This window comes from Fulmarus glacialis, unplaced genomic scaffold (genome assembly GCF_000690835.1).
Source record: "Fulmarus glacialis isolate BGI_N327 unplaced genomic scaffold, ASM69083v1 Scaffold37102, whole genome shotgun sequence".
NCBI lineage: Eukaryota > Metazoa > Chordata > Aves > Procellariiformes > Procellariidae > Fulmarus > Fulmarus glacialis.
The window spans coordinates 1-15,902 of record NW_009197831.1 but is presented as its reverse complement, the minus strand read 5'-3'; the positions used below and the strand labels follow the sequence as shown (position 1 = coordinate 15,902).

General features: G+C 38.2%; 2 protein-coding genes across 2 annotated transcripts; one reads left to right on the top strand and one right to left on the bottom strand.

The window, feature by feature from the left end:
- Nucleotides 1-1,032: 1,032 nt before the first annotated feature.
- ACSM3 (acyl-CoA synthetase medium-chain family member 3) lies at nucleotides 1,033-10,370 on the top strand. Its single transcript, XM_009572694.1, has 13 exons — nucleotides 1,033-1,245; nucleotides 2,673-2,883; nucleotides 3,583-3,790; nucleotides 4,029-4,172; nucleotides 5,030-5,186; nucleotides 6,140-6,219; nucleotides 6,581-6,704; nucleotides 7,222-7,302; nucleotides 7,982-8,083; nucleotides 9,196-9,323; nucleotides 9,442-9,541; nucleotides 10,006-10,125; nucleotides 10,284-10,370. Exons 1-13 carry the CDS (start codon nucleotides 1,033-1,035, stop codon nucleotides 10,368-10,370), a joined length of 1,755 nt encoding a protein of 584 aa, XP_009570989.1.
- Nucleotides 10,371-11,120: 750 nt separating this feature from the next.
- ERI2 (ERI1 exoribonuclease family member 2) lies at nucleotides 11,121-15,688 on the bottom strand (the record flags this gene model as incomplete). Its single annotated transcript, XM_009572695.1, has 7 exons — nucleotides 11,121-11,806; nucleotides 11,897-12,247; nucleotides 12,603-12,752; nucleotides 13,413-13,494; nucleotides 14,610-14,710; nucleotides 15,254-15,410; nucleotides 15,561-15,688. Coding segments are annotated over 7 exons (1,655 nt in total), but the record flags the coding sequence as incomplete, so codon positions are not given.
- Between the last annotated feature and the right edge of the window lie 214 nt (nucleotides 15,689-15,902).

The following is a 15,902-nucleotide window of genomic DNA, read 5'->3' as shown; positions in this document are numbered from 1 at the left end:
GAATTTCTACAGGCAGCTGTGAGTGGTGCAGAGGAAATGCAATTAATCACTCAGAAAGTAACTAGGATACTTCTGTGGTGAAAAGTGCTGGGGGACTTGGAAATACCCAGCGGTGCTCTGGAAATTAGTTATATGCCCTACCAAAAGAATAGGTTACAGGTTAGGTCACTGTGGAGGTTATGGTTTTCTTTCTAAACTGGAAACCTTCTTGCCTACATATTCCTGGGACATTCGCTGATTCTTATCACAAGCCATTCCTATCATTTTCTCTTAACGTTCATGCCTCCTCTGGGGTGATACAATCTTTGGGTAGGGAACCCTTTTTCAGGGAGTCTTTTAAAGTTTTCCTGTCTCATAAAATGATGCTTTTTGCTGGCCACACATCAAAATAATGCTTAAAACATCAATACTTAGAATCTTTTCAGGGCTTTGCTACATTCATTTCATTCCTGGCAGCCAGTATATCCCCAGTGTTGGTAAACTAGAAAAAATGGAAATATTTTTGTACGAAGTAACACTGTGGTCAGCCAATAATTAATGCACGATTGCTGGATTATCTGTGCAACATCTTGGTCCATGCTGTTACTTCTGTGTTGTCAATCAGTAGCAGACATTTCATTTACATAAGTCAGAGTTGAAGTGCTTGGGTAGTGTTCGTCTCTGCTGTATAAGGCAACTGAAATGTGATCTACAAGATTAGCGGGGCTTGTCGGGAGGAAAGGAACGTGAATTATAGGAAAGCTGCCACAGTGACAAGGCTGAGTGCTGCTGGTTGAATGAAGGGTGAGGATCTCAGCTGCATGATTGTCACTGGAGAGCAGGAGCCAGACAATGGCTGAACTGGAACTGTCCTCAGCAGTTACTCCAATTAACAATTGGGATTGTTGTTCCGGTGTATCCCACTGTGTAGTAGTGTTATGAACTGTTCTAAAGCTGTTCTGAAACTGCATGGCTAATACCGGGTTTGTATCTGTATCACTGTAGCATTTCTTGAAAAGATAATCAGTAAGGAATAACCTTGAAGAGACTATTATGGCTCTTGCTGCGGTGCATTTTTTACTGAAGATCCCACATGCTATGTCCCCACGGGCTCCGCTGAGAAGATCTCTCCAACTTTGCAGCCGGTGCTACCCAGTTCACGCCTCTTTGAGTTATGAAGCCATAAAACAACAGTACAGACCAGAGGTGCCAGAGTACTTCAACTTTGCAAGAGATGTGCTGGACAGATGGACTGATGTGGAAAAGGTAACAGTTACTTGGCTTCTCTGATGCTGAAATATTTAATGCTGGTCAGTAATGCTGAGTATCTGACAAATTCAGTAACCAAGACACTGGGGTTATGTTCTGATTATAATCTGGGGATCATCTTATGCAGTTTGAACCTGTAGCTCCCTTAGGCCAAACACTGTCCTGTCCACGAGCCCAAATAGTTCTTTCCTTTAATCAGTAACTCCAGGGAGATGATTGAATGTGGGTAAATAGGTGCCTCATAAATGAGACTGTGAACTGAACCACTCTAAATCTTGCATCAATTCCCCCTCAGCTGTGACATGCACCCTACCTGGATGTGGCGGGGAAATCACTTGACCTCTGTGTGTTTCATTGCCTGCCTAAAATTAATAATAAATACAGTGCAATGTCAAACCTCACCTACCTATCCCAAATGTGAAATCCTTTGCATCAAGGACTTGGAATCTACAACTTTGAACCTCAAACCTGACATAAGCTCTATGCAAGGAAAGGGAATATAGGAAAAAAACATGAAGTATAGGTCTATCACCTTTCTTATTACATAGGTCTGGTCTCTATGGATGTAGGACTGGTTTTGCAGGCTCAAGCTGTTCATGATGAGGGGCTAAACGCAATTGTGTCCAGCCTGGCAGCAAGAACAGAGCAGAGGTATCACCTGTCTGACACAATTCTTCCTTTTGCAGGAAAAACATGTTTTGGCATGCTGTAAACAGAGCAAGGAACAGCCTCTGGAGAAGAGGTTTTGACCTCTGAGGTGCACAGATAAAATCTACTCCCCTGAAAATGAATCTTAGTGTTATTGTACCTTCAAATAGATAATAAGGTGTCATATTCTTGCTGCCCCAGTGAGTTTTTGCTCAGGAGGTGACTTACTACACTGCTACTGCTAAATGCATTGGCGCCCTTTAAAGCACATCATATGCGTACATTTCAAATCACATATCAGTTAGGTGAGACATTGATTAAAGGTCACACTGTGTGGGCCTGTGCTTTTGAAACTTTGATTTAATTTTCAGAAGTACCAGACAGGCCCAGTTCCAGATGAAGTTGAAAATGAGCTCTGAGGGCTCAGGAGACTGGGGTACAACCCAGAGGTGCTCACATTCATCAGCTGCTTTGTTGGCGTGACCTGAACCAAAAAGATTCTTCTTTCTCTGTGCTGATCACTGTACAACCTCTTCAGGATGTAAGATGAAGAACTCAGGAAAGGAATACAAATTTAATTTCCTGAATGACATTTATAGGCTGTTCTTTCTAAGGGAGAGTTCTCTGCCTCATTTGGAATCAGTGGCAAATTTCTATTGCATCCTCAGTTTTCTTCAGCACTGAATAAGTGATGAATGCTTTTCTTCCTCAAACTTAAGGTAAAGGCAATGTGTTTCTAAAATGAAGCATTTGTACTGTACCCTGTTGTTCTATAGGAGGGAAAGAAGTCTAAAAACCCTGCATTATGGTGGGTAGATGGTGCTGGAAAAGAGGTGAGGTGGAGCTTTGAGGAGCTGGGAGTGCTGTCCAGGAAAGTGGCAAATGTACTCTCTGATGCCTGCAGTCTGCAACGGGGAGACAGAGTTATTCTGATTCTGCCCCGGATCCCAGAGTGGTGGCTGGTGAATGTGGCTTGCATGAGAACAGGTTAGTAAAAGCATAGAAATGGTATATAGGTACAGAAATTGTGACTTAAACCAATCCTTGCTATTTAATGCACTCAGAATTACCAGCATGCTAATGAGGATGAACTAGTGTCATGGTGGTCAAAAATACTCTTCATGCCAAGTTTTTTCTTCGTGGTGCTTTTAGGACTTTTGCACATGCTCTAGCTTTTAAGGAAACCCTGTGAGTCCACATGCCTCTGTCATTCTCCTCTTTCCAGCACTTGTGACAGATAACAAATGCTAACTTGCAATGAAATTAGCCCACGCTTAACAGATCCCTGTGGGATCTGTTAAATACTCAGCTTCCCAGTATTTACAGCTCAGAATGTCTTGGTGCCTCACAAACACTACCAGTATACCTTGTGAGGCAATAGCCAGTAAAGAAGTCAAGTCCAGAGAGACTTGTTCCAGGGGCAGTGTTTTCAGAACAAGGAAAGTTATTCTGTTGATTTCTTTTACTGTCCCATGATCAATATAGTATTTGCTAACTTGTGCTAATCCTCACATAGCATTCAATCCATCAAATAAATCAGTATATTTACAAACGTAGGGCAAAGTCCTGCTTTTAGTACAGCTCCGTCCCACTCAAAAGAACAAAGTGAGCTGAAGTCTGCTTGTAGGTACAGGTGTTATTCTTAAATGTTGAGACTGTTTTTCCATTCCCCTTCCTTCCCTTTAGGAACTGTCCTGATTCCTGGCACACAGCAATTGACAGCGAAGGACATTCTTCATCGACTACAGAAATCCAAGGCAAAGTGTATCATCACTGATGATTCTGTGGCACCAGCTGTAGACTCAGTTGTGGCTGAATGCCAGTCTCTGAAATACAAGCTGCTTGTGTCAGAGGGCCACAGAGAAGGATGGCTGAACTTTAAAGATCTCCTGAAGTGAGTAAATACTGCTGTGAAAGCACCACAGCTATAATGAAAGAAAAGCACAGTGGTTTGTTTTGAATAGGAAATGTTGGCACATACCAATATATTTTCACCCTTTTAGGACTGCACAGTGGAAAAATATCAATGTTTATGACACTTTTGATTGCTGCAGTTATTTTGGGTAAATGTTTTCAAAAATGTGTAAGTCACACTTTGAAATCACTGTATTCATTATTTTGCTTATTTTAAGAAATGCTCCTTCTGATCACCACTGTGTGACCACAAAGTGTCAAGATCCAATGGCCATCTATTTTACCAGTGGAACTACAGGATCTCCAAAAATGGCTGAACATTCCCACAGCAGCTATGGTGTTGGCCTCACAGTAAATGGAAGGTACAGATACCACTTTAAATCAAACATATTTCGTAGCTGTTCACATAGCAGAAGGAAGAGAAACACAAGATTTTTGCCAAAAGCTTTTGTTTCAATAGTTCAAAAAACAGCAGTTGTTTTACATCCCAAGAAGTGGGGTTTTTTTTTCCATAAAACAAGGCAGTTTGAGTCCAGCTGTCTTAGTTTATAGAGAATGTAGCAGTCATATAGTCACTAACTTTTTTTAACATTTTCTTTAACTTTTGGTAAATTCTTCATTGTGTATAGTTAATAGATTGCCCATGAACTGAACATTAGCACAAGTTTATGAAGTCTGTACCATAAAAGGGAAAAAACCATGGGTCTTTTAGGCTTCTGAATTCATGTGTGTCTGGATTAGACACAGCTCCTGCAGGAAAAAAATGCTGATAGTTCAGAATCTTTAAATTTATAAAGCAATGTTGTTTATAAAACAGAACAATATGACAGTACACTTCACCCTAACAGGCAAAGAATAACAAATCAGAAAATACCAAACTAGAAGTAAGTAAACCAAAAAAAATCCTCATCCCTAAAAATGAGTTCAACAAAACCCCAGCAATCTCGTACACATTCATACAACACCATGTTCTGAGGTGGTGTTAGCTTGTCCGTCAGTATAATTTTTCCCTTAGAAAAATGCAGCATCAGTCTACCCTGATGACATCCTCACTATGCTGTGACTTACTCCTGCTCAGAAATTCAGCCTTTTCTAATTGCCATTTACCCAAGACAACCAGTGATGGATTTGCTTCACTGGCACATCTCTTGTTGATACTTTAATATTTGCCTTATTCCTGCCAAATAGAGACTGTGGAACGTTTTCCTTGTGTTACCAGGTACTGGCTGGACTTGACTTCCTCAGATATATTTTGGAATACATCAGACACGGGCTGGGCAAAGTCAGCTTGGAGCAGCATTTTTTCACCATGGATTCAAGGGGCGTGTGTATTTGTACATAAGATGCCACACTTCGACCCAAGCGTTGTCTTTGGGGTAAGTGAGGAGAGCCCAGCAACAAACAGCACTATTCTCTCTGGCTGGTCTTGCCCAGGTTTTCATTTCCCCTGGCGCTGCATGGGGGCAGCACACAGCACAGTTATAACTTTCACCAGGCGGTTACCAACTGATTAGTTAAGTAGTGAATGCTGCAAATACGTACCCCAAAACAAGAGCATATTTTACATCCAAAGAGTTTCATCGTATACTCTGTTCTGGATTTGATTGCACAAACCTGCAAACATCCCTTATTAGGCCTAGAAGTGAAGTACACAAGAAATTGTTCTGGGATTTGTGGAGCGCTTTGGTGGTGTTATTAAAATAAGTGACAATAACAGGTGAACGAGAATTTCAGTTCCCTGCACCATGTAACTCAAAGTTAAGGAGTGAAGAGGCAGCAAGGTTGAATTTCTTTAACAAAAGGGACCCCATTATGTTCTCATACATCATCCACACACAACTCTTCATCATTTGAAAAAGACTACTGTGTTTCATTTTACATGGAATGACTTTATCATCATATCTATATTAATTAGATGGCTGGAAATTGCTAGTTAATATTAGGATATGTTGAAGAACACTGTCAGTTATACACCTACAGAGCATCTAAAAAAGTAGCCTTATGGTTTCACTTGTTTTCTACATAAACTGTGATTATGAAGAAATTCTGCAAGAGAAACTGTAAAGCTTTCAAGAGCAAAAAACTTTGGTGTGTTGAACTAATTGTGAAATGATTTAGATTCTGTTTTGAAGAAGAAACTAATTAAATGTAACTGCTGTTTGTTGGTGTTGGCAAGTACAGAGCTAACTGCTTTTAGGACACGACGTTTTGTTTGTGTATTTCATAAGCTGGATGCAGAGATCGTTAGATTACCTCTTACAATGAAGATGGGACCTCACAGGTTTCAGTGTATTGGCAAAATTTACTTTTTTCATTCTGAATTCTCTAGAGTCTGTCAAGATTTCCCATAACCGTCTTCTGTTCTCCTCCAACTGCCTATCGAATGTTTGTGCAACATAAACTGTCCAGGTAAGCAAAAGCAGAGTATCCTTGTTAGTGTATTTGATCAAAACAGTAGACCAAATGCTCATCTCACCTTGATTTTTATTCCAAATTTACAATGGCATAACAGTAACTTAGATCATGTATTTCTCAACATTTTGAATCTTAAGTATTAGGAACAAAGTCAGAATAAAGATTTAGGGGTAGCGTAACTATTTTTTTTTCAGATTTGTTTTTGTTTAACACTATACAGTTCAAATGGAATGAATAGGACTCAGTAAAAATTTTGTTCTTATGCAGAAAGAACCCCACAATACAGGAATACAGGAGTGAATGGGGCATAGCAGATAGATGATTGCCAATTATTTGTTTTCTCTTTCCCACTAAGCTATACATTCAAAAGCCTGCGGCACTGTGTGAGTGCTGGGGAGCCAATCAACCCTGACGTGATGGAAGAATGGAAAGCCCAGACTGGGCTGGATATTCATGAAGGCTATGGACAGACAGAAACGGTATGTTCTGCTTTACAAATGTAAAAATGTATGCTTTACAGATACAGCAATAAATTCTATTCAGGTTGCCAAGAAAAAATGATTAAAATGATTATACGTTATGACTTTTAGGGGAAAAGTCAATTGCAATAAGCAACACTGGAAAAATGTAGTTTTTGTAAGTCATAGAACGATCATAACAGCTTCATCCAACATCCAAGGACTGTTTTTCATTCCTGTGGGCTTTGGATTGGAAACTAACACAAAAGGGGTATATTCCTCATTACTGCATTCCAAATTCTGCTTTACAATCTATCTGTAGAACACTAACTCACGTTATTTGGAGCTGTGGGCAAGATTCTGAGGGCATAGTTGTATTTCTAGAAGTTTAATCATTGGATATATGATTGTAATGAAGACAATTAGTATTCTCGTAGAAATACACAATATTAGCTGAGTATTTTAAACCTAAGCTAAAGATTGAATATACAAGCCACAGTTTAATTTTAAAAAAACCCAAACCCAACACTTGTTACAGGTGCTGATCTGTGGAAATTTTAAGGGAATGAAAATCAAACCTGGCTCTATGGGAAAGCCGTCTCCAGTGTATGATGTCAAGGTATCGTACATCTGGTGACTCAATCTCTCTCCCTTGCATAATCACTTTCCATTGAAGAGGTTTGAAAGCTCTAACACGGAGTTGTACCACGTACCATCACTCAGCAGTGAATGAAAGCATGAAGAAATGCATGTAACTGCCCTAAACTGAGCGTGTAAGATAAGCAGTTGGACTTCCCTGTTGCACCATCCTCACCAACATAGATGACAACCCACTGCTAACTGACTGACAGTTAGATATCAAACTTCAAGGCAAAATTAAATTGCTGAGTTAAGGAAGAGTGGGAGTAAGTGTTGTTTCCTGGTGATAACAAAATTGCGGAAGCAGATTCTAGCACCAGATCAATTGGCAATATGGATTAAAATTTTTAGTATCTTTCTTTCAGTTCTTAAGTTCTCCCACCCAGTTACTTGTGATCCTTCTTGGGGTCTTTCTAACTTCATTACATGTTTGCATAGTACTTGGCATTCCTCAGATAAAAGACATAGTGCAAAGTACAGCGGATTAGTAATAATCTTACACTTCAGTTGTCAGAGTAAGACCCCCTACTGCTCCAAATCATTTCCCAATTAAAAAAATACTTTATATATTTTAAATGTGCACCAAGATTCTATAATCTTAACATAATGCTTTTTCATTTGGCCTCAAGGTAATAAAACTGTGTTTTGTTTATTTCTAGATTATAGATGAAAACAGTAATATTCTGCCTCCTGGAAAAGAAGGAGATATTGCCATCAGAGTAAAACCTACGAGATCACTTTTTCTTTTTACTTGCTATGCTGTAAGAATATTTCTACAGTTAAAGTAGATCTCCTGTAGATATCCTGTTAAATCTCTGTCACAAGAGATTTGATCATGAGAAGCTGATGCCCCATTTCATTTACATATACTCTGCTTACCAGTCTGAAAACCTGTGGGGAGGAAAGAAGGATTTCCTTTTTTCCTGCAGATGCTTGGTCTACTTATACAAACAACTATGTATTCGATAAGATTGTCCTGCCTAGCAAGTTAAAATCCACTTTCTTTTGATTGTTATTTCCTTAATAAAAAGGGAAATGTTTGATGGACCCCCTAGTCCCAAAATACTCTAGCCTAAGGGCTAGAGCCCCCATCTGAGAATTAGGACACTGTTCAAATCCCTTCCCTCCAGATTTGAGCTTCATGGAGTGTTTCATGCACAGCAATATTTTCCAGGGGTTTTTTTGCCATGTTTTAGAATTTTCAGTCCATCAACCAGTAGAACAAATGCATAATGCTTTCAGTTCTGACACCAGGAAACCTTATTAAATGTTACGGATAGTATCAGCTTATAATCAGGTCTTCTGAGCAGTACTGAGCATATGGGAAAGGAACACGATGCATACTGCCTAGAAACACTCTTGCAGAAGTCAGTTGCATTGGCTGTGGAAAGAACGCTTATTAATTGCGCTATGCTGAGCCAAAACTTTTCTGGGGGTGAGAAAAAAGAAATCTCAGGATAGGAGATGCTAGAAATACAAAGGAAAAAATCATTAAAGGATAATCACCTAAAAGCAAATTCTCAGTTCCATAAGCCTACATATTTTTGCAACTGTCAGTGGTTCCTAAAGCCGTGGGGCAAAATATATTATGATTAAAATTTTAAGTCAGTCACAAGTAGTGAAACTTGATTCATTTATTGCAATTTATGAATTTTGTATCTAGTTTTGTAGCTTAGTAATGGTGAATTAATAATTCTCTATTCTTAATGTCCCACTTGAATCTGATGCACATGACCACAGTATGGACCAGTCTGAAAAGCTGAAATTTTTGAATATTTGACTGTACCATAACTTATATCCTAAATATATTAGAATGCAATTTCATGTATTTTTAAGGTAGTTTTCATGTAAAATGCAATTTAATATTTCCTAGGATGATCCAGAGAAAACAGAGGCAACAATACGTGGGGATTTTTATGTCACTGGAGACAGGGGGATTATGGATGAGGATGGATACTTCTGGTTTGTTGGAAGAGCTGATGATGTCATTAATTCTGCCGGGTAATTTAAGACTGATTAACAATAAATCGTTAAATTTGAATAACACAAATGATTCAGATGTGAAGTTATGTTTACATGTTATCAAATACAACTAAAAACCCTTTCCTCTGTTTTAAAGATACCGTATTGGACCCTTTGAAGTAGAAAGTGCCCTAGTAGAGCATCCTGCAGTGATGGAATCAGCAGTTGTCAGCAGTCCAGACCCCATCAGAGGAGAGGTAAACAAGTTAAACAAGCTTATATATTTAAATAGCTTTGGGCATACCAGAGCTAATAAAGCCCAACTTCCAAGGGATTTGTCTATCCAGGGATTTTTTTTTCTTTTTTGAATTAAAACTGAATAAATTCAAGTCAGCATTTCTACTCTATCAGGCACTGGAGAATCCACACAGGAAAAAACTGACCAAGGCAATTGCATCAAATCCTATATAACAAAAGCACCATTTGAAGCTTTCCCTGTTATTCAAATAGTTACAGTTTTTTGTCTTTATTAAATGTATATGAACTGCTGGCATAGTCCAGACCAATAGTGAGCACCCACAGACTTCGGCAAAGCTTTCTCTACCTGCCCTATATGTTACTCTGCAGTGTGTCAGCAAATGGTTCGTTAAAGTTTCAGATCTTACCGTTGTGTAATACTGTTTCATTGGCATTTACACCATTGCTGCCGTAACTTCTTTAGGTAGTGAAAGCCTTTGTTGTTTTAACATCTGACTATGCTTCACATGACCCGGAAAAAATGAAGAAAGAGCTACAAGACCATGTTAAGAAAGTTACTGCTCCATACAAGTATCCTAGGAAGGTGAGTACTCAAATACCCAAATAATTTTCACTGCCATAAGACAGTGGGTGTTAACTGTTATGTGGCTTAGAAGTTTATGCTGCTGAGGTTAAGAAAAAGTAAAAATTTAGGTAAACTGCATCTTATTTTGTATTGCAATTTCCTCTCTTTCACAATAGATGGAGTTTGTTCAACAGTTGCCAAAAACTATTAGTGGGAAGATCAGAAGAAATGAACTGCGCCAGAAAGAGTGGAGGAAAGATTAGAAGTATTTGCTGCTTTTTTATAGGATTTTTACAAAGTAACATATGGCAGATTTACACAGTAACATAGAGTAAAAGACATTATACTATAGCCTTCTTAGTTTAGGTTTGAATAAATTCTTACCTGATTCCAGGTGCTACACTAATAGCTAATAGTACAAAAGCAGGCAGACTGATACAAATGAAATGGGAAACTCATGTAGTCAAGAGCGCAATAGGTGATGTGTGTTAAATAAAGTGTCTAATGAAGCGTCACCAGCATTTTAACTTTTTTTATTTAATTATTTAATTATTTCCTTTAAAGGATAAAAAAACAGTAAGACTTTAAGAGAACACTGTTGCTTCAAGAATCGCACTTGAGAAGTGCGACAACTTCTAAATACAATTTTAAAAGTTAGTTATCATTACAAGTATATTTAGAAAAAAAGTGTAAATAAAATCTGTATCATTAAAATGTTCTTTAAGGACTGGACTAGTAAAGAATTTAAAATACGTGATAAAGCAGAAATTTAATATTTGTAGCAACAGCTGCTCATATAGTTTTATCTGTTCCCTCACACTTCATTAACGAGATACAAAAATATCAATATATCATAAAGTATGCTTGAGCAATTTCCATTTCTATGTTAACTGAGCAGTGTCATTTTTGTCCCATTCTCAGAACATGTATCTGACATCATTTGACTATCCTGATTATATTAAGCATGATCAACTTACTGAGTTTAAGATGCAGACAAAAAAAATTATCAATTTTCAAGTTCTCATAGAGGGTCTAAGACACAAATATTTTTTGTTGGAAGAATTTCCTAAATTACTGGTGTAAGTTCCAAGAGAGGTCAAAGCATCCGCATTCAGGGTGAAACCATTAGATTTCTCTTTTAGAAGTGCATATTCCCACTTGAAGTATCCACAACCTTTCTTATTACCTTCATGCTTGCCAACAGGACAACAAAAAAATGCTTTGTCGTGATTTGGACCAGCATTTGACACATACAGTTTTTTAGCTCTTCGACCGCAGTTACACAGAGGGGGAGTTGGTTTTCCATTTTTCACAGCTCTTACAGTCTGATTCAAATTGACTGCGGAGTTCAGAATGGCAGGAGACAATCTGGGCAAATTTGAACTTCTTAAAGGTAAGGAATGATCAAAAGATGCAGTTTTCTCTTTATATATAGCAAAAGACTGTTTTTTTGCTGGTGGGAACGTTTTTGGACTAGTTGGCTTTCTTTTAGGAACCTCTGAAGGAGCAGAATAATTTCCAATTAATGCTGATTGTGCTGAAATAGCGTTTACCTTTGCAGATGGTAACTTAAAAGCTGAAAAATTTGAAGTCTGCCTTTGTACTGTTCCTACATTATAGATAGTAGTGTCAGGACTTCTGTAAATGATAGATTTCAGAGGTTCCACAGGTGCTACGGTTTTCTCCAAACTTTGATTATCTGAATTCATCACAGCCGATTGTTTTGAAATTGTTTTCTCTTCAAACACTGTTAAAATATCTGTAATTGAGTCATCTTTGAATTGAACACAGTCTGAATTTTGTTCATATTGAGATTCTGGTATTAAAGCGACATCTTCCCAGTCAGCCAACAGAGATAAGCAATCGGAACTAGTACTGATATCCTCATTGGAGATATTAACTGAGGAGATGGTAGTTGAGACGAGCACCAGTCCTGATCCATGTACTGGAGGGCTATATCTGGCTGTACTCAGAGGTTGCCCATTGTTCAATTCTTGCCGAATGCCTGTTGACACAGTGCTGCGAGATTGCTGCGCCTGTTCAAGAGGAACAAGAAATCTGTCAGTAGATGCTGCTAAAGAGCTTTGGGCTTGAGCATGTAAATCAGTCCTTGAGCTGCTGCTAGGAACAACGTGGACATCTGCAGAGGAATCAGTGCAAGTGGTCTGATGTTCTTCAGTTTGTACATTAGAATTTATCTTAATTCCAGCAATACCGTTGTGGTTTTTCTCAGCCAGAGAGTTTGTTTCGCAAGTTCCGTTTCTAGATGTTTCAGGTCTGCTTTTACTTCCCAGTGGAGTCTTGTCAGTGAAGTTTATAGTCAGTGTTCTGGAAATTGAATTATTCTTTGGATGTGCCTAGGGAGTCCGTAAACAAAAGGAGATTTTGGAAAGTGAATACCCAGAAGTTTTAGGAAGCAATGCACAAAATTAATAAGCGTATTAGCCTAGGGATGTTCTGTTCAAGATGCTGGGTTTATTATCTGAGTAGCTCACCCCTCATCTGTATTCCGGGCAACAAAGCAAGTAGAAGGGAAGATAGGAAGTAGTTACTAACCTTATCCAAAGATTTAGTAACCTTCAGCACACATCCATCACAAATCAGCCTCCAAGCAAGACGGGCAGTATTCCGAGAATCATCCAACCCTTCAAAAGTATGGTTATATTAATGTCTTCTTTTTAAACTACTACTGGGGCTAGTTCTTATTGGAGGAAAAATGTCATCTAGGTAAGCCTTACATGAGTGACAGGGATTCATGGAACTCTGACACATAGTTATCTAGTTCAAAAAAGGGAAGCAGAAGTAAAAAATTCCCTGTGCTGAAACATCTGAAGGACCAATCCATAGAACTGAATATATATCCACAATTTTTAAAATCCTTGCTCTGTTTTTATTAATCATGTAAAAAAATTCATATTATGCTGGTATTCTCTTACACTAATATGCTGTCCAGAGCTATCTGGTAAAATCAATTTTTCTTATCCTTCCTCCACTTCTTTTCTTTTGCGCCCTAGCAATTCAGAGATTGATCTTGTTGAACATGCACTCAATAGCGCTAGGAGAGATTTCAGAAATATAGCATGAGGTTAGAAATGACAAACTCTAATCTTTGAAGCATCTAGCCTTTCTTGTTTTGATATTTTTGTAGGACAGAACATTGCATAACCTGGAAATAATAGTTACTATTTAGAGTAATGACTAGCTCTTACTAGCTGCTTTAGTTTAGCTAATTAAAGCTAAATAGTAGCTATTTAGCTTTACAAAAAATATATATATTAAAATGAGGATCATCATATCATACTTACCAGAATGTTCTCGTCCTGCAAAAGCCATCCCCAAATCCTGCAAAGCACCGTTTAGCCCTTTAGGCTTCCTATTGTAGAAGACCTAAGGAAAAAAATGCAGGTGCTTAACATAAAGCATTTCAAAACCTCTTCATAGTGAAGTGAAAACCATTTCAGAAATATCACTTTATGAATAATAAATCTCACAAGGCAATTGTGCAAGTCTGGTATTTTCATTTACAGTTGGGATAAATAAGCATAAGACAGTCAGTGACTTACCCTGTTACAAATTGGAATGGGAAGAACCATGAATCCTTTCTCCCAGTCTTAAACTCATCAATTCTGTCTTAGCTCTGGAGTCATTCATTTGCACTTTATGGCTTACCTTGATGAAGGCCTTAACAGAGCAGCATTGAAGAATACAACTATAAACAATATCTTTAGAGGTTTAAACTGTTGCACATTGCAAAGGCATGGGCATTAATATATTTGGCATAGGTATAAATTCTTTTTAAATGAGAAAAAGTGAGTATTGCTACTCACTCCCAGTATCTCATTTGATCAGAAGAAAGGGGGAAGATTCTGTTTATCTTTAGAGACCTAATTCTGCTACCTAGGTTAAGAGCCTAAGCTCCAAGTGTCAGGAAGGGTAGACCCCTGGGTCACCCTTTGAAAGTTTCCTTGACTACACAGGGCAAGGTACACTTAGGTGCTTTTAGCCCCCAAGTTAGAACTCTATTGCAGTATAGACTGTGTAATAAAATATACTTTTATTTTTTCAGTATTATTCGTGCTGTTCAGAATATACTTTCTGGTCCAAGTACAGTTCACATGCTAGACCTTTAAGTACCTCTACACAGATGGTGATGACTATTTTCCGTACAGCAATGTAAGGCAGCAATAAGAGCACACAAAACCAGGGAAGTTAGGAAGCAAGCAGAGCAAAAGATGTCAGGAAAAGAAAGGCAGCTCAAAAAATTGTCCTAGGATTATCATTCATTTATCAACAATAACACCATGTTGTTTTCCTACCATTAAGATTTCTATTAAAATTCACACAGTTCTAGGGCATGCAATTTGCTGAGCAATAACAACACGGAAAGAAACCAAATGGGTTACTCTAGTCACTGGAACATACAATATTGGCTTGTAACCTCAGATACAGTTAGCCTTTGATAATATGGGTATAAATGTTTCACAGTCTATTGATCTTCTCACCCTGTATGTTGCTTTGAGATCAATCCAGGAATTTAAAATGTCAGGTTTTCGCAGCTGCTTCCTTTTACACTCATACTGCAAACACACACCCAGGTCCCAGTCTGCACAGAAAAAACCCACAAATAATCCGTCACTAAAGAACTGGCCTAAAATCTGCATAAACATGGCTTAAAATCTATATCTCCATCAACATACTAGTAGCGTCCTGTACTGCTGGACAGGACGCATAGGCTAACAGCCTTCGCAGGCTAAGGAAGCCTTTGTACATGAAAAGCACTACGGTTGCTGCAATGGGACATCAGGATAAGTGAATGCCTGTTGTTAGTAAAGAGTGCCTTCATGATGGGTAAAGATCTCAAAGACCTCATTAAATAGTTTAGACATATTAAGAATGGTGATGCAGTTCACTAAATGTAAAGCAGAAAAATGTAACGATGTCAGATCCTGGAGAAAAAGATGTAGTGAACACATCAGGATTCAATGGATTTCACATTTTCAGTCTTATCCCAATATTGCACATCTTTAATACCTAATAACAGGATTTTGGCTCCCTAGAAGTGAAGACGCAATCTCACTAGCACCACCAGATGTTCATTTTTTATGTGTATTATTCCACAGAAAAAGCAAATGAAAATTTTATTTACCTGTCCAAGTAACAAAGGTACATGGCTTTGCCTCTGAAGTAGAATGACTTGGAATATCTGAACTGAATATAATTTTCTTCTCCTTTTGTATCTTTTGGATCCATTTCAAAAACTGTGATAAACAAATGTTTAGAGGGACCCCTTCATCAACTTGATTCTTTATGAAACAGAACAAGAAGTACATATGTGTTAGTATGCACTGAAATTCATTTGGGATTTGTTTCTCTTTAGCTCTTTAAAGGCATGTTTAAAAAAATAGTAAATAGCAATTATAACGGTGTAAAATAATACTAAATAGCGATTATACCTGTGTTATGCCAGTTAGTTCTGTACAAAATTCAGAGAGAATAGGATGCTCCTGGGGCTGGACATATGTGTGGAATTCAGATTCGATCTCTCCTGTTGAAGTGTTTAACAGGACTGCTGGAAATTCAACTGTGACAAAAACAAAAGGGGAAAAACAAACAAACAAACAAAACCCAAAACACAAAGCCAGAACGGTTAAAGCTGTTCACAGGGATTACTCCATTTGCTTTAAACCGGGGTTGAAATGCTAGGAATTGGAAGGAACGTAATGTAATGAAGACACAACATTCAAAGCTGCCTCCTATAAACGCCAGACCCCCGGCCACCCCCTCCTCCCCGCACC